This window comes from Onychostoma macrolepis, chromosome 02 (genome assembly GCF_012432095.1).
Source record: "Onychostoma macrolepis isolate SWU-2019 chromosome 02, ASM1243209v1, whole genome shotgun sequence".
Taxonomy (NCBI): domain Eukaryota; kingdom Metazoa; phylum Chordata; class Actinopteri; order Cypriniformes; family Cyprinidae; genus Onychostoma; species Onychostoma macrolepis.
The window spans coordinates 7307456-7329214 of NC_081156.1; the positions used below are offsets into that span (position 1 = coordinate 7307456).

Sequence of the window (21759 nt, forward strand, 5' to 3'; positions counted from 1 at the left end):
TTAATTCATTTATCATTTAGCAAATAAAATGGTTTTATTGCTTTGTACGTGGCTGTTCACAAAAAATAAATAAATGTCTTAAAGGCTTGATCTAGCATATATTTAAGTTTTTAATAGTTTATTAATTTAAAGCACTTATAAAAATATATATTTTTGGGAGTTTTTAACCACTGTTTCATAGTAAGTAAGTAGTTTCATACTTAAAGTTAACATGAAAATAGAGAGAACAATGAAGAGATGATAGAAAATGACAAAACAAGTGAACAGGTAGGAATGGCTCAAGCAGGGTGTTATGACTAAAAATATCAGGAAAGATTGCAGGTTAGAATATTGCAGATTTAACATATATATATTTTGTGAAATATCTTATCAGTTTACTGTACACACAGAGATAAGAAAGCAAATGTGTCCAGAGCGGGTGAAGAAATGAACAGCCACAGAAGATATTATGACTTAAAAGGAGTAATGTGTTGTTGTTTTAGGTGCAGTTTCTTCTCCAAAAACAGTCGTGATTTTGTAAAAAAATTACTATTTTCCTTTTGTATCTAGATCTTTGACCGAAATGCTCAATTTTTGTCTGTGTCTGTCAGTACAGGATGAATTGGCCTTCAGATTTCAGTATCTGCTCTTCTCTCCTCAGTTGTTTATGACTGAGAGAGCCAGCGAATGTGTTTTTCTAAAGTGACAGTCATATGCAAAAGTATTTTAGGTCCTTGTGACATCATAGACTCACACATTCTAAATAGGCTCTTGAACCTGGTTTAAGCAAAGCTATTTTTGCAGTGAGGAATGAGGAGTTTAAGCTCTGTAACTTACAGGACGTTTTTATAGTACAATGATCTCTTAATTGTCAAAAGCATATAATAGCTTGATTGATGCTAGTTCATTTTTACAGGAATATTAGCTTATTTCACTTCATACATAGGTTAATATTTCCAGATTAATTTAACTCCTGTATTTTTTAACACTTTGTTTACAAGATACGCCCCCTTTATTTTGGATGAATATAGTTCAATAAATACAGCATATTTTATAGATTTAATTCTTGTTTAATTCTATATTTAAACTAATTTAACAAACATTTTTTTTGTCAAAAGATGTTACTCTTATTTGTCTAACGATCAAGGAAAATATGAGGCTTGCATACCCCTCAGCAAATGTGTATCTGCACCCCTGCGTCTGAGGAATTATTCCCACAATCCTGATAATGATTTTCAACAATAGCAATGCTGTGTATTGACTGCTCATCTGGGGATTTGAGACCAGCGTTTCTTTCTTGAATTTGTTCGTTTGTCTAGGGTCAAAGCTGCTTGTTAGGAACTCACGGAAGCTTTGTCTTTAAAGAGCTAATAAAATAATTCAACTCAATATTTCTTGCCAAATTATGAACTTATGTGGCAAGTAGCCATGTAATAAACCATGTAATTTGGTTGTTATCGCAAAATAAACCCCTTTAGGGTGATAGAATACTGCTCTGCTTTGCGATCGTGATCACCCTTTTCAGGGTTTATTTATTACACTCATAATAATAATAAGCTGAGCCAGACACTTGAGCCATAAATGCCACTCAGAGACTAAATAAGCTGAGCTGCAAAAAACTGTATCTGATTGGCTGAAGGCAACAAGAACCAGAGCCAGTCCGTCCTATAGATGATATATGCGGAAGCAACCTGCAGACCTCATCATTTAACACTCAAACCATAATGATGGTGAAAACATAATAAATATAAAATTAGCTCCCAATAATCACCAAGTTACAAATAACTACTAAACATTCATAAAATCAGCATAACAGATTGATTAATGCTAATTATTTTTTTTACAGGAAAACTAGAATACATAGGTTAATATTTCCTGATTAACTTAAATCCTGTAAAATACACTACACAGCCACTGTTTGCATGATATGTCCTTTATGAATACAGTTAATTAAAACAGCATATTTTAAAGATTAAATATATGTATATATATATATATATATATATATATATATATATATATATACACATACAGTAAATATATACAGTGGTGTGAAAAGTGTTGGCCCCTTCCTGATTTTTTCGTCTCACATTTGCCAAAAATATCTTGATTATCCCCAAGACATTTGGGCAAATATTCTGTGGACTGATGCGACAAAAGTTGAACTTTTTGGAAGGTGTGTGTCCCGTTACATCTGGCGTAAAACCAACACAGCATTTCATAAAAAGAACATCATACCAGCAGGTGACTTGCTATAATTGATGGAACCATGAATTCTGCACTCTATCAGAAAATCCTGAAGGAGAATGTCCGGCCATCTGTTCATGACCTCTAGCTGAAGCGAACTTGGGTTCTGCAGCAGGACAATGATCCAAAACACACCGGCAAATCCACCTCTGAATGGCTGAAGAAAAACAAAATGAAGACTTTGGAGTGGCCTAGTCAAAGCCCTGACCTGAATCCTATTGAGATGCTGTGGCATGACCTTAAAAAAGCGGTTCATGCTCGAAAACCCTCCAATGTGGCTGAATTACAACAATTCTGCAAAGAAGAGTGGGCCAAAATTGCTCCACAGCGCTGTAACAGACTCATTGCAAGTCATCGCAAACGCTTGATTGCAGTTGTTGCTGCAAAGGGTGGCACAACCAGTTATTAGGTTTAGGGGGCAAACACTTTTTCACACAGGGCCATGTGGGTCTGGATTTTGTTTTCCCTTTCATTTAAAAACTGCATGTTGTGTTTACTTGTGTTATCTTTGATTAATATTTATATTTGTTTGATGATTTGAAACATTAAAATGTGACAAACATGCAAAAAAATAAAAAATCAGGAAGGGGGCCAACACTTTTTCACACCACTGTATATACATACATGTATACATTTATACTCATTTAACAAACATTTTAGAAATAATGATTTTAAAGCAAATAATCCACCATTCTCTGTTATCCCATATCCCCTGGGTGGATGAGTGTTGTACGGTTTCAGCTGTCAACCACATGTTGGGTAACAAAAAAACTATACTAGAGGTAACACTTTAGTTTAGAGACCAATTATAAATTCTCTAGTTGCTTTTTTAGCATGCACATTACTAGCTTATTGACTGTTATTAGTTCTTATAAAGCACATATTAATGCCTTATTCTGCATGACCATATTTTAGATCCCTTAATCCTACAACAATACCTAAACTTAACCACTACCTTATTTATTAATAGGCAGCAAATTAGAAGTTTATTGAGGCAAAAATCATGGTTAATAGTTGATTCAATATCACATTCATGGGATATTGAATACTTGTTGCTATGTTTCCTCTGAAACACAGAAAATAATTTATAGAAAAGATTACTTTGCAGCTGTTTGAGATGCTTAATGTGTTTGGCAGAAACAGCGCTTGTACTGTATGAGGCTTATCCTGTTTTCTCAATCTATTGACACATTTAATCAAACTAAACAAACTAATCTAGATTGATCTTGGACTGCAGGGAGCGAATTGGAGTGGCGGTTTGTGGGGTCTGATTCCCCTATAAAGAAGGCTTGATCCCCCTGAAGGACGTCAAAACTATGGTGGGGGGTCATAAAGTAGTTGTAATATGAATATGTAATATGAAGTACTTGAAGTTGTAATATAAATTTATTTACCTGTAAATATGAAAGTACATTTATAGCTCGACTGATTTTAAATCGTAATTTTGGTCACCCCTGAAATGAGTTATACCATGAACTGAGCAGCTGAATTAAATACGCTATAAAACCAATCTTATTCAGGGACCTGTATTTATTGTATGGGTGAAGAAAGAACATAATGTAAGTGTTTAAAATGCATATACACAGTTTGGGTTAATGCCGTGTAGTGAAAGTGAAGGTGACGTGACATGTGGCCCATACTCGGAATTTGTGCTCTGCATCCAAAGTGCACACACACAGCAGTGAACACACACACCGTGAACAGCCATATATGCTGCGGCGCCCGGGGAGTAGTTGGGAGTTCGGTGCCTTGCTCAAGGGCACCTCAGTCGTGGTATTGAAGGTGGAGAGAGCACTGTACATTCAATCCCCCCACCTACAATTCCTGCCGGACCTAAGACTCAAACTCGCAACCTTTGGATTATGAGTCTGACTCCCTAACCATTAGGCCACAACTTGTAATGGCCCCTGTACATGCATTCTGGTATTTGTTGTTGTGATACGATGTGTAACAACTACAGACTGTAATATACACATCAGAGAGTCCTTTGTACCAGACAGGCTCAGATACACTGAAACCTAGATCATTATGTTTCCAGTTTCAGATCTGGACATGTCTACTTCTATTATTAGGCTTGAGTCAGATATCAGTGTTGGAGGCCACAAGCTCAGTTTAATTTTTTTTTCTATAATGGCCAAAAAAAATCCTTATTATTGATTTTTCTGGAGCTTAACCATCCAGCTGCACAGACTGTCAACACACTCTTAACAGGTACTTGATATTCTTAATTAAAATTTCTGCAAATTTTAGCTTTCAAATTGTAACCGGTTTCCTACCCATCTTATCTTTTTTTCTTCTTTTTATCAGTTTTGTAACAGAACATGTAAGTGTAATCAGCCAGAACATGTTAAATTAAGGATACTTCTCACCTCATCTCCACTAAGCATGCAAAGAAGTGACAGAAATACTGAATTTGTGATCTATATTGTTAGAGTTTTCAATAATTCCTTGGGTTTATGCCCAGTCACAAAATCAATTTTATCACATTTTTATCATATTATGGTGTATACCATACTGGCGTGGGATCCCCTTGGTCCAGACTGTGTCTCTGCTGAACTTCAATACTTCAATAGGGGCACATTAAAACATCTGAAAGGCATTATAATATTAGCGATGTAAATAAAGGAGTGACAACCAATACGAGTGAAGACGTGTCAGTGGCGCTCACATGTTGCCCATCTCGAGTGCAAACAAGACAGGACAGAGAATTTATGGTGTGATTTCACTCTTCTATATGATTTGTCCGTAAACAAAGACATGAATATATGGATGTATGAATGAATCATCTGAAATTGTATATTAACAGATAATTTATTTGATGAATGATTTAAATGACTAGCACAGCTGTAATTCATGTAATTCATACACTCTCCAGCAGGAGAATGTAACTACTGTAGCAACAAGAACTAATTCCTAGTCAAATTAAAATTATATTTTAGCTTTACCGTCCATATCATCTGTGATGTTTTCTAAAGATATGTCCAAATGTGCAGTCTACAACTATCATTATAGCGACAGCACTAAGAATTCCACATACAGCAAAAAATTTGCTGGTGGTGTAAACGAGGCTTCAGCCATTAAGAGAATGAAGGCAGTGAGTGTTGGATAACACAATATCCAAATCAGCCATTTTTGGAGCTTGGTTGAGTAAATGGCTTTTTTTTTTTTTTTTTGTAATAAGAAGGACATTTTAAGCTACAGTATGAAACTTGCAGGATATTTTCATAGTACAAAGTCCTCTTAAAAGATGAAGGAAAATTGATTTCTGATGCCATGACCCTTTTAAACAAATGAAAGATGGATACTGTGACTCAAAACCCATTTGTGTATTTTTTAGTGCTGTGAAATGATTCATTGCGTTTAATTGGATCCAAAATAAAAGTTTTTGTGTACATAATATATGTGTGTGTACTGTGTATATTTATTATGTATATATAAATACACATACATGCATGTACAGTGGGGAAAAAATCATTTGATCCCCTGCTGATGTTGTACGTTTGCCCACTGACAAAGAAATGATCAGTCTATAATTTTAATGGTAGGTTTATTTTAACAGTGAGAGACAGAATAACAACAACAAAAAATCCAGAAAAACACATTTAAAAAAAGTTATTAATTGATTTGCCTTTTAATGAGTGAAATAAGTATTTGACCCCTTCGCAAAACATGACTTAGTACTTGGTGGCAAAACCCTTGTATGCAATCACAGAGGTCAGACGTTTCTTGTAGTTGGCCACCAGGTTTGCACACATCTCAGGAGGGATTTTGTCCCACTCCTCTTTGCAGATCCTCTCCAAGTCATTAAGGTTTTGAGGCTGACGTTTGGCAACTCGAACCTTCAGCTCCCTCCACAGATTTTCTATGGGATTAAGGTCTGGAGACTAGGCCACTCCAGGACCTTAATGTGCTTCTTCTTGAGCCACTCCTTTGTTTCCTTGGCCGTGTGTTTTGGGTCATTGTCATGCTGGAATACCCATCCACGACCCATTTTTAATGCCCTGGCCCTGACGGTACGTGGCCCCGTCCATCGTCCCTTTGATGCGGTGCAGTTGTCCTGTACCCTTAGCAGAAAAACACCCCCAAAGCATAATGTTTCCACCTCCATGTTTGACGGTGGGGATGGTGTTTTTGGGGTCATAGGCAGCATTCCTCCTCCTCCAAACACGGCGAGTTGAGTTGATGCCAAAGAGCTGGATTTTGGTCTCATCTGACCACAACACTTTCACCCAGTTCTCCTCTGAATCATTGGCAGACTTCAGATGGGCTTTACATGTGCTTTATTGAGCAGGAGTACCTTGCGGGCGCTGCAGGATTTCAGTCCTTCACGGCGTAGTGTGTTACCAATTGTTTTCTTGGTGACTATGGTCCCAGCTGCCTTGAGATCATTGACAAGATCCTCCCGTGTAGTTCTGGGCTGATTCCTCACCGTTCTCGTGATCATTGAATCTCCACGAGGTGAGATCTTGCATGGAGCCCCAGTCCGAGGGAGATTGACAGTTATTTTTGGGATCAAATACTTATTTCACTTATTAAAATGAAAATCAAACAGTTTCTCACTGTTAATAAACCTACCATTAAAATCATAGACTGATCATTTCTTTGTCAGTGGGCAAACATAAAAAATCAGCAGGGGATCAAATACATTTTTTTACCCACTGTATTGTCACGTGTGTGTGTGTGTGTTCCCGTTTAGTTCCTGTTTGTCCTTATTGGGTTTAGTTCCTGTTCTAATTATTAGTTTCCATTGTTTTTGAGTAATTAATTAACCTGTTTCAGTTCTTCCTGATTACGTTCCCTGTTTATAAGTCCTGTGTTCTCCCCTGCTGGTTTTGTCCCCTGTTATAGTATGTCTATATGTCTTCCTGTGTTCCTGCGTTGGATTACTTGTCATTAAAAGACTGTTTATTCTGACCTACTCCTCGTCTTCTCACTCCTTGCTCCTATGAATTGTGACATGTATATATTTCAGAAAAATATGTTATGTTCATATATTAAATACATTTATGTATAATATATATTATATGGATATAAATATATACATGTAAATACATGTACATATTTTCAAAATGTACATGTATGTGTGTATATTTATACATATATAATAAATGTACAAAGTACACACACACACACACACACACACATATATATTATGTAAACAAAAACTTTTATTTTGATTAATCGCGATTAATCGTTTGGCAGCACTAGTATTTTTACCTAGACAGTTGCTGTCATATCCAACAACCTCATAATCCACAGAAAGAAACCAAAATACACACAGAATGATGGATGTAACGATGTCGTGGAGGAGATATTTCACTGAAACCTGGCCTTTATTACATTTATTTTGTTTTATTTATTTTTGCATTTATTTATGGTCAGTGTCAGTTAACAGTTATTAATGTATTCAGCTAATAGTTTTAGAGGACTGTCATTTTTGCTAGTTCCCTGTGTCAATAAAAAATAAATGTACCAAACTGACAACTTGCTGTAATTTAAAAAAAAATTAGATTGTGTGGTAACAGTATATTTGTATATGACTGATGAAGGTCATGGGATCCAAACGTGAATAAATCTTTTTTTTTGGTTATGTTTGCAAGTACTGACAGTGTGCGGGATTTATGTTTTTATTTTTATGTAAAATGAATGTTCTTTTTCATTATTTATTTATTTATTTGTTTATTTTTAATGAGAGAGAACCCGGTTTGGTGCAGAGCCTGTTGGGGGAATTGGAAAGACAAATTGGGGGTCCTTCAGAGACTTTTAGCTCAGCATCATCTTCACAAACTTTTAATTCTTCCAGAATCATCTTGTAAACTTTTTTAGGTGTGAAGATGTCACACCCTCAGGAGGTGAGCGAGGCAATAAGGAATTGCACTTTTGGAGGGAAAGTTCATGATCCTTTGTCTTCTGTTTGCATATGAAATTTAATTGGGTGATAGGGGAAACATTTTCAAGATTCTTATAATACTAAGATGTAAAGGAGTTTGTCGAGAGTTAATACAAATTACAAATTACATTGATACAACATTAACGGGAAAATCATGAGATGGGAAGATTTGATGTTTGCTTGGATTGCTTTGTGCTTATATATTTCTCAAGTGGTTATATATAATGTATAGGATTAAAAGGATTTGTCTGTTTCAAAGTGATAGTGAAACACACTCTAAATTTCTTTGGGTTGTAAAACAGTCTTATCTCGCTGGTGTGTCTTTGCTGCTCTGGTAACCAGAGGACTGGTTCTGGATCTGGCTGTTAGCTGCAGTTCCTCTGACACCTAGTTTGGTTGATGGGTGATGGGTCTTATGTATTTTTTTTATTAAATATAACACATACTTTTGTGTATTATCTTTCTTAGGCGCTACATCACCCAGTGCTTTTGCCATAAATGTATTGCCTTGCCATGATGAAATCATTTGAGATATCAAACAAACAGTATGTTTGTAAATGAATAAATTAAAATCAATCAAATCAATCAATTAATGATAATAATAATCCTTGGAAAAACAAGCTGAAAAAGAAGTGACTTCTTCATTCAGCATGGATAAAAACAGCTGACTGTTTGTGAATTCTGAAGTCTCTATTTAAATTGCCATAATAATGAGATGCAACATATTAACGGGATTTAAAAAAAATCTAATTTATTAAGTTCAGCTTGGAAAAGAGATAAGAATTTTCCATGAAGTGGGAAAAAATGGTGGTGCAAAGCATGCTGGATTTTCTGAGATATTCAAATTAACCTAGGAATAAGAAATGAAGTAAATCCTTCTGTGCATTTGCATATTACATGTTCAAATAGCCAAATGGAAAACAACATATCAAATAGGTGAACTCTTAACTGGAAGGTTTACTCTAGACCGAGCCAACAGCCCTTGAAATTGGATAAAACTTTAAATGAGTCAGTTCCATCAAGCTGTTTTATATTATACATGCGCATTCAGCAAGTTCTTGAGTTAGGACATTTTCTTCAAAGAAGTTTTTGACTACCCATTTATTTTAACTTGTGAATTTGAACTTGAGCTGTGAGCACTGAACAATGAAACATTTCAGGAGATGCACAGAAACTAAAAGACAGCTTTTTTGGGCTTTAAGAACTACGCTGACTTATAAACTTCTGCTTTCATTCTCCTCTCTGCAGGAATTGCGTACAGAGAGTGTTTGGACAATGGCACGTGGGCACTGAAAAGTAACTACTCCAACTGTGAGCCTATTTTAGAGGAAAAGGTGGGTAAAATGTGCAATAAAACCTGAACTGGGCATTAACTTTCTTTCTTTCTTTCTTTCTTTCTTTCTTTTCTTATGCCTTTGCATAAAGTTTTAAATACAGCTGTCAAGTGAGTTACAGTAAATTTGACACGCTTCGTTTGATCTGTTTTCCAACAGGGAACGCTGTAATAACATTTCTCCCATTGTCCAGCTGCAATGTTTACTCTACTGTTGTTTCATGTTTGAATATGGTCTTTGAATGTTAATATATGACACTTGAATATGGTCTTTTATAAGTCAATAAGATCTAATAAATAAATAAAATTAATGAAATAAAACATATATAAAATAATAAATATATTTAAAAAATAAATAAATAAAATCTCTTTGCCAGATTTGTGCATTATATATATTATGTACTTACTGAAAGCAACTGAAAATGTCTGATCAGATATTGCTGTCAATGCTTTTACTTTATGTTGTTTACAGAATCCATAATGCCTCTGGCCTAACATTCTTTTTCATTATTTTTCTATTATCGCATGTTATGGAGTAGCTTATTTGACACAAAAATAGTAAGCATATACATAGTATTGGATGCTGTGCAACTGATATATAGTCTTCATCTTACTTCATCACTTCACACGACTTCTGCGTGCAAGCATTATGCAAAAGGACAATTGGATGCCTTTAGTGCTGTGTCACAGTTTTGTGACCTCATTCAAGCACTCAGGAGAAATATAGAAATTAATCTGTTTCAAGTCTTTTGGAAGCTTCCATAAAATATTGGTCACTGAGTAACAACTATTGATTTGTGCCATAATTACAATCATTTATTATCATTTCATATGTTAGGGCACTGAGTTCCTTTTTTTTTATTTTAATTTTTTACAGAGGAAGTACCCCATGCACTACAAGATAGCCCTCATCATCAACTACTTTGGTCACTGTATATCTGTTGGAGCTCTCGTTATCGCCTTCATTCTCTTTCTGTGCTTGAGGTAAGTGTGTTGGTTTATTTTAAGCACCATACATTCTCAGAAATAAAGGTACAAAAGCTGTCACTGGGGTGGTGCCTTTTCAAAAGGTACATTTTGTACCTAAAGGGTCCATTTTGGTTCCTCAAAGGTATATATTAGTACTTAAAGTGTACATATTTGAACCTAATGGGTACAAAAGTGTACCTTTTAAAAAGGTACCGGCCCAGTGACAGTTTTTGTACCTTTATTTCTGAGTGTAGTGTGTAAGTAATACCTTGTGCTAAGGCCGTGCTTAAAGTGAAGAAATGCTAATTCAATGAAGGAAAAATTGATATATTATGAAAATGAAGGACACTTAGATTCTGATTAGGATCACATATATGCTAAAGGACAGTTTCTGTCATTATTTACTCTAATTGCATGAGCTAAGGTTGCTGATGTGATGCTCATCAAACCACAATATTTTGATAGCACAGTCACAGTGTTTCCGCTCCTCAGGTGAAATTGACACATGAATCACTTGAAAAATAAATTACACGCATAATCTTTAAATATGCAGGCTTCATAGAAAGTCTTACTGAACATTTCCTTAAATACATGTTCAGAATTCTAACTCTGGCTCCTCTTTGCACAGTTTCATATTCATGCATATGTAAGTCCTTAATCAGCTCATGCAATGCTAAAACTGTGTCACAGTGTAATTACTGAAATTATTGTTTCATTGATTTATCTTTTTAAATTCAAGGAGCATCCGATGCCTTCGCAACATAATCCACTGGAACTTAATTACGACTTTCATTCTGAGGAATGTAATGTGGTTTTTGCTTCAACTGATTGACGAAAACATTTATGAGACGAATGAGGTATGAAACACTTATAAACTTACTTATCAGCTTATTAGTATGTAAACCCATCAGTAGGTTTCTAACATATACATTTATAATGTTACCAATTGAGTCCTCACCATTATTGTATTACTGTATTACTGAAGGTATTGCATGGGGTATTTTTTCTCTGTAAAAACACTTTAGTGTTATTTTAGTCTGCTGGTATCTAGTGCCTCAGAGTCTTCCAGCATATTTATTTCAAACTTGACAAAGTAATTGACAGTGAAGAGAAGAGATCAAAAGTCAAATGTACTTCATTTTGAACTGTTTCTAACATACAATGCTAATTTAGACTGTAAAAATGACTGTTGTCGAAAGCTTTACTGAAGAACAAAGGACCAATGTGTTCATTGAGAGTGACATGAGAGGAGTGTTTTCCAAAGCAAAAGACAGATAAATAGCCTTGATGAATGCCATTTCAAAATATACAGCTTGTACCTTTTTCTAAGAGTGTACAGTCAAAAAAAAACAAAAAAAAAAACACAACTGTTAGATGTTGTTTCCATGAGTTCAAGTTATAGCACCTTATAAAACACATTTTAAAATGTTTGAAAAAACTGAGACGTGAGGTTGTTTTATGACCTATAAAAGGTTTTATTTTAGCATCAAGTCTGTAAAAGGTTTTCAGTATTGTAAAACATCCTTATATTCACCTCAATTAACACCCTGTCCCTTTCTCTCTGTACAGCCCTGGTGTCGTCTTATAACAACAATCTATAATTACTTTGTGGTGACCAATTTTTTCTGGATGTTTGTGGAGGGCTGCTATCTTCACACGGCTATTGTGATGACATATTCCACAGACAAGCTTCGAAAATGGGTCTTCCTCTTCATTGGATGGTGTGAGTTGATTTCTCTACACAAGTCTGCTTATTTTGAAAGGCCTAATCATCTGCAATTTGCATTGAATAAGAAAGCTGAAATGTAGTCTGCTATTCTTTTTGGTTTATTTGGAACATTTCCGCCTTTCATGTGATTCTTGTGAATATCACAAAGAATTTGGACATTGCAAAGGTACTTAATATGCCACGTAGGAGACACACTTTTGACTAGATGCCACAGAGAGCTTCCAAGGTGAGGATGGGCACACAAAAGCATTAGCTGGCATGCTTAGAGTTTAAGCTAACATACTGTAGCGTATCAGCTAACATTGTTTACTGAAATCCTGTGAAAAGCCCACATTTTTTTCTGTGCCCTCAGAGTGAGCCCTTACATGAGTGTCAAATTTAGTGAAAAGAATTAATTCTGTCTAAAATGAAAAGTCATTTATAGTAATGAGAACATAAAACGTGGTCTCCTCAGATTTGATTGAATTTTTTTGACACGTTTCAAAGTCTTCTATAAAGTAAACCAAATAGGTTATTATTTAAATGGTTTCATCCCGATCAGTGAACAGCCTAGAAAAGGTTTGCAAAAGTCGTTTATGTGATAAATCAAAAGTGAGGGACATATTTGCCATCATTGCACTCATGGTACATGGTACAATGACTCCCATGAAAATATCTGAACAAAATCAAAGGTTTTAAGCATATACAGTGCCCTCCAAAAGTACTGGAACAGTAAAAACAAAATTGCTCTGTTGGCTGTGGAGTCAAGACATTTACAAATATGATTAAAAGATGAATATGAGACAAAACTACAGAATGTCACATTTTATTATTGGGTGATTCAACACAGATGTTTTACCAGCTAAGAAGTTCAGCACTTTTAGAGTTTCATCCCTCGATCTGATGTGAGCATAAGCATTGGAACAGTTGCCTCACAGGTCTTTCTAAGTGATCAACTGTGTCCTGTTGCATTAATTCTTCAGATATTAAAAGCAGGGAATGTGTCGTATCAGTTATATCCAGGATGAAGATGAGGGTGCTGACTTTGAGAGAAAAGCAAGCAATTTGGATGCTAAAATAAAAGAGGAAGTCAATTAGAGCTATAGCAAAAACAAAGGGCATGGAGAACTCAAGAGTTCGGAAACCACCAGCGACACCAGCAACCAACAACTACCTGATCGGCTGAGAAAACAACAGTAGTTGATGACAGACAAATCATAAAAGCTGTGAAAATGAACCCTAAAAGACGTGTCTGTAAAATCACCAACAACTTCCTGAAAGCTGGAGTGATGCTCTGACAATCTACTGTCCTGCATCTTGCTTACCAATATTCAAGAAAATGCCACCAGATTCATTGGGAAGTGCTTCATATTGCATCAGGACAATGACCCAAAACCCCCTGCCAGTTCAGTCAAGGAATTTATAAGGGCAAAGAAATGGAAAGTCTTAGATTGCCCAAGTCAATCTCCAGATTTAAATCGATTGAACATGAATTTCACCAGCTGAAGAGGAGAGTAAAGGCAGAAACTCCCCAAAACAAGCAACAATTGGAATAAATTGATGGTAAACGTTGGTGGACAGCCATTTTTAGGTCTCTCCAGAGATGCTCAATTGGGTTTAAGTCAGGGCTCTGGCTGGGCCATTCAAGAACAGTCACGGAGTTGTTGTGAAGCCACTCCTTCGTTATTTTAGCTGTGTGCTTAGGGTCATTGTCTTGTTGGAAGGTAAACCTTCGGCCCAGTCTGAGGTCCTGAGCACTCTGGAGAAGGTTTTCGTCCAGGATATCCCTGTACTTGGCCGCATTCATCTTTCCCTCGATTGCAACCAGTCGTCCTGTCCCTGCAGCTGAAAAACATCCCCACAGCATGATGCTGCCACCACCATGCTTCACTGTTGGGACTGTATTGGACAGATGATGAGCAGTGCCTGGTTTTCTCCACACATACCGCTTAGAATTAAGGCCAAAAGGTTCTATCTTGGACTCATCAGACCAGAGAATCTTATTTCTCACCATCTTGGAGTCCTTCAGGTGTTTTTTAGCAAACTCCATGCGGGCTTTCATGTGTCTTGCACTGAGGAGAGGCTTCCGTCGGGCCACTCTGCCATAAAGCCCCGACTGGTGGAGGGCTGCAGTGATGGTTGACTTTCTACAACGTTCTCCCATCTCCTGACTACATCTCTGGAGCTCAGCCACAGTGATCTTTGGGTTCTTCTTTACCTCTCTCACCAAGGCTCTTCTCCCCCGATAGCTCAGTTTGGCCGGACGGCCAGCTCTAGGAAGGGTTCTGGCCGTCCCAAACGTCTTCCATTTAAGGATTATGGAGGCCACTGTGCTCTTAGGAACCTTAAGTGCAGCAGAAATTTTTTTGTAACCTTGGCCAGATCTGTGCTTTGCCACAATTCTGTCTCTGAGCTCTTCAGGCAGTTCCTTTGACCTCATGATTCTCATTTGCTCTGACATGCACTGTGAGCTGTAAGGTCTTATATAGACAGGTGTGTGGCTTTCCTAATCAAGTCCAATCAGTATAATCAAACACAGCTGGACTCAAATGAAGGATCATCTCAAGGATGATCAGAAGAAATGGACAGCACCTGAGTTAAATATATGAGTGTCACAGCAAAGGGTCTGAATACTTAGGACCATGTGATATTTCAGTTTTTCTTTTTTAATAAATCTGCAAAAATGTCAACAATTCTGTGTTTTTCTGTCAATATGAGGTGCTGTGTGTACATTAATGAGGAAAAAAAATTAACTTAATTCACCCTCTTGACAGTCGTGAGGATCGACTCAAACTGAGCAGGGGACACATGTTCCTGCATCGTGGTCGAATCCCACACCACGCCAAGATAAATGGTCCTCTGTAATGGAGAAAGCACACCTTTCTTGACGTTTAGTCTTAACCCCCAGCTCTTTCATGTGAGCGAGAACGACATCTCGATGTCAAACCGCCATACGTCTTTTTTTGAGCTAATATCAACCAATTCGTCGATGTGGTTGAGTATGCGGATGCCCTGGGATCACAGAGGAGCCAAAGCAGCATCCACACCCTTTGTGAAAGTGTGGGGTGAGAGTGCAAGTCCAAAAGGAAGAACTCAGTGTTGGTAAGCTTTTGCCCCCAAAAGCAAACCTCAGGAACTTCCTGTGATGAGGAAGGATGAAGACATGTGCACCTTTTAGATCGATCATGACAAACCAGTCCTGCAGCAGCGAGCTCTTACTCAAAGGGGGAGGAAACCGCAGCGTGGGCTTCCGAACCCCGAGAGAGAGAGCGCTAGATCTAGGGAATGCAGGAGGAAAAAGGGCGAGCCCTTCTCCAACCCGATAACCAGGTCCATATGCGATCCCCGCGATCTCAATCGCCGCCGTGCCTCAGCAGCAGCGGGACCAGAACCGCGAGCTCGCAGGCACGGATACACCCCTCGGAGCGTGCCCGGTGGGAGTGGAGCATTTGCAGCAGGGAGAAGCACAATCAGCCCCCTCGAGAGCTGACTGCGCGAGCTCCGCTCCCCAGGAATGCTGCTCATAATGAATTCATTCATAATATGCTTATGCAAACAATATGCTTTTCGAAAGCTCATCGACATCCTCCACGTCCACCTCCTCAGAGAAAGACAGGCGGAGCGTCAAACCCTCTGTACTGCTGGATCTGGTGGGAAAGGAATAAGATAGGGGATCGCCCGTTTCTATTCCCTCCACCAACTCCTCAAAGAGAGTCCTCTGAGAGCAAAGTATACGCAGTGACAAACACTTCGTAATGAGCTCTTTTTTTTTTTTGACACACACAGCGCTTGCTGAATCACAGAAAGCTGATGCCGATTCCACCACACATGCTTTTATGCTTCCTGGTCTCTACGTCACCCCGCTCGTGACGTCTCACCCATCCATTAGTCTGATTACACACGTGATTCAGAGCGTGGTCACGCTGAAGGCGTTCCCAAAGCGTTTCGACGCAGCTCGAGTTCCTGAAGGGGAACTACAGGTGGTAGTATCTAAAGTTCATTAAAGGAATCTAAAGCTTCAGCCAAAAATGAAAATTCTCTCATTATTTACTCTATAGCCTTTTTCTTCTGTGGAACACACATCATATTTTTTAAGAAAAATAATCCATCTCTTTGAGTCTGTATAGTGCAAGTGGATAGTAACCCAAAAGATGGCACTTCAAAAAATAAATATATTGAATACAATGGTAATCCATACAATCTCAGATGATAAATCAATGTTTTATGAAACAAAATGATGTGAGAAAAATATGTAAATATCAGCATATTTTGAAGCATGATTGAAACACACTCAAAAAATATTTAAGCCCAATTCTTAAAATTAATTAAACAGGATTATGTATTATCGTGTAATAAACCCAATGTACTTAAAATGCATAACATTATGTAATGTTTATTAATAAACCCAATGTATTTCATAATATTTATTAACCCCCACCCACCCAATCACTATGTGCTACAACAAAATCTAACTACAACACACAAAAAGAACAGCCAGACCATCCTTGTTACAGTTTATCAATTTATTAATGCTTCAAAGTTTTGGCTATATACAAAAATAAAGTGTCTTCATATTTACATGCACATTAAAGTTAAACAGCATTTTCAAAAATAAATTTCACAATTAATACAATTTCACAAATACATGCAAACATTTTTAACAGAGTGCAGAAATAAGCTCAGTTTCCTCGAGAACTGTGGAAACTTGAGGTAGACAGACAGATACATGATGTATATCAATGATAACAGTACTACTTATGTTGCACTAACATTTAAAAAAAATCTGTGACATGCAATAATTTAGACTAACAGGATAGTGGTCAGAAAAAATGACATAAGGCTCAGGGGTTGAGTGGCTTGCGCCACCATACTCCCATGCAATTACATGTTAGGACTACATGAGTATAAAAGGAACATTCTACATATAAATTTTAATCTTTTAACATTTAAATTGGCAACAAGTCATCTCAGTTGTCGTTGCTTGGTGTGCCTTGGTGACTGCTTGATTGTATCCAGTTCTATCAGGATTTTCTGAAAGACTTCAAACGTGCACTTGAGGTTTTTGTGTAGTATAAGTTAAGCTCATAAATCAGTCTAAAAAGCATCAAACATCCAATTGTGACACTACAGAACTTCCACACCAATATCCATAGGTTCATCTCCAGGACCAGCGGCCTCTGCCCAAAAGACATACCTTCCCACTGTTGTCTCTGCAATCCCAGACTCATCCTAAGCACTTTCACAGTCCTGAAGGATAAACAAAGAGAATGAGTAGTGTCCCAATGCCAGTCACAGTGTGATATTCAGAAATTTTTACGGCACGTTGTTTGCAAACTCTGCCTGATCCAAAAAAAAAAAAAAAAAAAGTCACCATTTGGATTTAAACAAGAAAATACTTAAGAGTCTAGGATTTTATGTTTCTGGATTGTTGAATGTTTGGCAATAATTCTTTTATGTAGCTTTTCATTCCTCATACAACCATGTTGGAAGATGTACCTATGTACATATTTCAGGATGACAACAAATTTCAGAACGTAATCAGCGTTGTTTATGTTCAGTAGACCCCACACAGCACATCTTTTCTGGCCCAGCTCCGGGCCACACAATCACTTTTCCCTCGGCCTAAGTACCGCAAAGAATGACGGCCCTGAAGTGGCCCAGAACTGGATTAAAGACAAGGGCCACGCATGGGCCATAACCGGCCCGAATCTCAGCCAGTAATCACCCTTAACTGGTCCTGAACTGGGCCAAAATTTATTATATTTATTATTGGTACCAATTCTCAGCCTTAAGTAAACCAGAATCCCCAAATCTGAGCCACACCTGAGCCTTATATAGCCCAGACCCAATACAGAATATTAATATTTGATATTACTGTATTGTGTATGACTATAATCGCCATTATTCATTTTGTGAAATGTTTTGGTAATGTATACACAAACTATGCCAATTAAACTGAATAGAAAATCAGCCTTAAAATCCATAGGTCATGTAACTGTGCAATAAAAAACGTATTGCATTGAAAATGTTTTGTTTTTATAAAGAACAAATTAACCAATAAAGAGTGAGTGTATAAAGTTAGTCTATAAGAGTAACGTAACAGACAGACACGTGTAATCAAGAATTTATTGCAGAAATGTCAAAGAGCAGTACCACAGAAGTCCAAATGACGATATATTGCAGTCGCAGTCCTTTCTGGCAGGATATAATAGTTTAGTGCGAGGAGCAGGGCATAATTAAAGCTGTTAAGCGCTGAAAACACTATCAATCCACTCCGTGAGGGCGCATGTTTCTTATTCAAAACACGCATCACCGGAAACACGGCATGTCGCAATCTATGAGGAAACCGGCAAGAGCCAATGACCGTTTGATATCGCTGCTGCAAAACGTGTTGTAAAACTTCCTAACGGCAAATTTTTAAATTGTTACTATAGCTACAGAGGAAGGAGATACATATCGCTGATGAATGGTTTGAATTTGGATCTGTCCCTCACACAAAGCATCACATGGATACCGAGAATTTGAATAAAAATAAAATACTTTTATGATCATTTTATTTAATGCTTGTGCATGACAGCATATTAATAAAATTATGTGCCCCATGATAAACCAAATAAATATTACATGACAATGGTTAAATGATATCGCTCTCTCTCTCTCTCTCTCTCTCTCTCTTTCTCCATGTAAGGATTCTAAGATTATTTGTACTGAGAATAATAATATAAAATATAATCAAATTATAATTAAGTGCAGTTTAATGCAGTTGACTGATTTACTGATTTGCTTAATTTTGATATGATAATGTTTTGTTCTGTTTTGACTTGTCATTTCAAAGATTAAATTTAAACAATACTACATAAAAATTTCTGTGATCATTTTATCATATTTAATTTTTTCATGGCTCTCATAATATGCTGTCAGGTCACTGCCTGATTTGGGCCACATGATTACTGGACTGATCTGGGCCACACTCCTCCCACCAACAATCGGCCCTCATATTGTTTGCCGTGATTCACGCTGTGCCATCATTGCCACACATCGCCCAGCTCTGGCTGAATGGGTACATGCTATTGCCGACAGGAGGCCAGCAGTGCCAGCTTGAGGTCACATTTGGGCTAAGACTGTTTGGACAGCGCCCGCATGATGAGCGTAAACAGCGCTGATTACGTTCTGGGATACTCTCCAAAATGGTGGAAGATGGCAACTCGGGGAGAAGAATCAGAGTACATGCATTTTTTAAAAATTATTATTTGAATAAAATCAAATATATGCAAATACTTAATAATAAAGCGTGCCAAGAATAATTTTTTGAGTGCATTGTGAAACTTGTGTAAGTATACTCAAACCAGTTATTTAGTTTCAGAAGATATTCATCAACTCAGGCCATATGGATTACTATTGTGTTCTGCGGTTTTTGAAGCATCAACTTTTGGGTTTCTATCTAGTAACTTTGCTGCTAACGTAGAGTATGGTTAGCAATGATAGCCAGCCTTTGAAGGTGATTGAGAACAAGGTCTCAGTGCTGAGACACCAAAGCCTCTGATTTAGTCAGAATTATTCAGTCATTGAGGTAATTCAAGACATGCATGACCTGGAGTCACAGTCGAGTCAGAAGCAGCTAAGGCCAGGCTAAAAGGAAGATCCTAAAATTGGTAAGCTTTTCCGCCAGAAGAAACCTGAGGACGTTTTTGTGTTTCTGAATGATTAAAATATGAAAATCTTATGCATCTTTCAGAACATAACAAGCCAGTCTCCTGGTCGAATATGAGTCATAATGTGTTTCTGCATCAACATTCTGAAACTGCTCTTTGTTAGAGTGAAGTTCAGCAAACACTGCAGTCAAGTGGCCGATCTCACAAACTGAGTGTTTGGTGGCACAGAGTGCCAAATTAGTCACAGTCTAAGCTCTTTGACTGCCTCTGAAGTCCAGCCAGCATATATATTCCTCAACCATATATGTGAGGAGATTAACCTAGTATTGTTGCACAGTGCACATTGAATTTACCATTCAGGGCTGAGGTTGTCCTGCAAGGCGGCGATTTCCAAGAAGGAGCTGAATATGGGAAAAGATAGGCTGTAAGCATCATTTCAACTGCTCAGTGTCTCGTTTCAATTCAATCTCAGTATACCCCTGATTAAAGGGATAGTTCACCCCAAAATAAAAATTCTGTCATAATTTAATCACCCTCATATTGTTATAAACCTGTATGAGTTTCTTTCTTCTGTTGAACACAAAAGAAAATATTTTAAAGAATGTTTGTAACCAAACGGTTGATGGTAGCCATTGACATCTATAGTATTTTCCCCTATACTATGCAAGTTACTGTTTGGATACTGACATTCTTCAAAATATCAGCTTAATTGCAGACAGTTTAATTGTGATGACATTTGCTGAACTCAGTTATTGATTGCATTGAACTGAAATGTCAAATTAGTGCTGCCACACAGGTCATGCTAATTATAAAATGCTTCCATTTTTCATTATATGTTCTATAATTTTATTATATCCAATATGGCATTTTAAATATCTGAGCTCTTTATATTTAGAAACGCAACCCAACCCAACACAACTGGTGTCAACATTCTGAAAATGAGTGAATTTCATTATCTTAAATAACAGATTGTCACATTATTAAGCACTTGAAAGATTCTGGCACAAATGCAATTAAATGTTATAAAGTATTTAAAGTGCAGTACAGATTATTGTGAAGAGCTCCACATAATATTTGGAGGCATGTATTACTGAAAATGCTAAATGCCATTCCAAGGACTTGTGTAAACTGTTTGATATTTGACATTCACAGCGTTCTCTGTCTGTGTAGCTAGAGGATTCTGTGGGTTTTCAGAGCTGCCTGTAGGCAGCAGTCCACCAATGCAGTTAAGCACATCCAGACCATGTACACACTCTAAAGTTTCAGGAGTGACAACTATATTTAAATACGGGAATGAATGCAATAAATTACAGTTCTCAAGCATTTGGTTTCCGCTATTTTTGACCAAATATTACAGCGACCAAGATAATTATTAGAAAATATTAGAGCACACTCTTGGTTGCCATGTCCACGTATAATAAGTGACATTTATTAGGCGTCGTTGGGCTTGCTGTTTGGGCTTGGCTCATATAGCGATCTTTTTTATGGAGATATTAAAGTAGCCAGGTGCATTTCGCAACATGTGACACGTCTGGTTTTACATTTACATTTATTCATTTGGCAGATGCTTTTATCCAAAGCAACGTACAAATGAGGAATACAACAAGTGATTTACCATAAGATGGCAATAAACACTGGCAATAAATGTGGCAATAAAAGATGGTAATAAAAGTGCCTGTTATATAAGATTTCAGTCATCGTTCAAAGTAGTAAAAGCTAGGATAGGAAGGGATAAGGATAGTAAGAGAACAGAAAAGGTGAAGAAATATAATTATTATTTTTTTTAAATTAAGAAAAGGCAGTTAAATGCTCATGTAAAAGATGAGTTTTCAGTTGTTTCTTGAAGTTTGTGAGGGATTTGGCTGTCCGGACTCCGGATGGAGGTAGGTAGGTCATTCCACCAACAGGGTATGGTGAAAGAGAATGTCCTGGAGAGAGATGTTGTGCCTCTTTGCGTTGGGACCACGAGCCACCGCTCGTT

At 37.2% G+C, this 21759-nt stretch overlaps 1 protein-coding gene across 2 annotated transcripts in view; it reads left to right on the forward strand.

Annotated features, from left to right (window-relative positions):
- The window catches only part of LOC131550949 (corticotropin-releasing factor receptor 2), a 105345-nt gene that overhangs the window by 36774 nt on the left and 46812 nt on the right, over window positions 1-21759 (forward strand). For both annotated transcript variants that reach the window (XM_058793487.1, XM_058793496.1), the window contains exons 3-6: window positions 9365-9450; window positions 10327-10433; window positions 11158-11275; window positions 11988-12141. In XM_058793487.1, the coding sequence (XP_058649470.1) occupies window positions 9365-9450; window positions 10327-10433; window positions 11158-11275; window positions 11988-12141 (465 nt within the window). The remainder of the gene's footprint in view (window positions 1-9364; window positions 9451-10326; window positions 10434-11157; window positions 11276-11987; window positions 12142-21759) is intronic.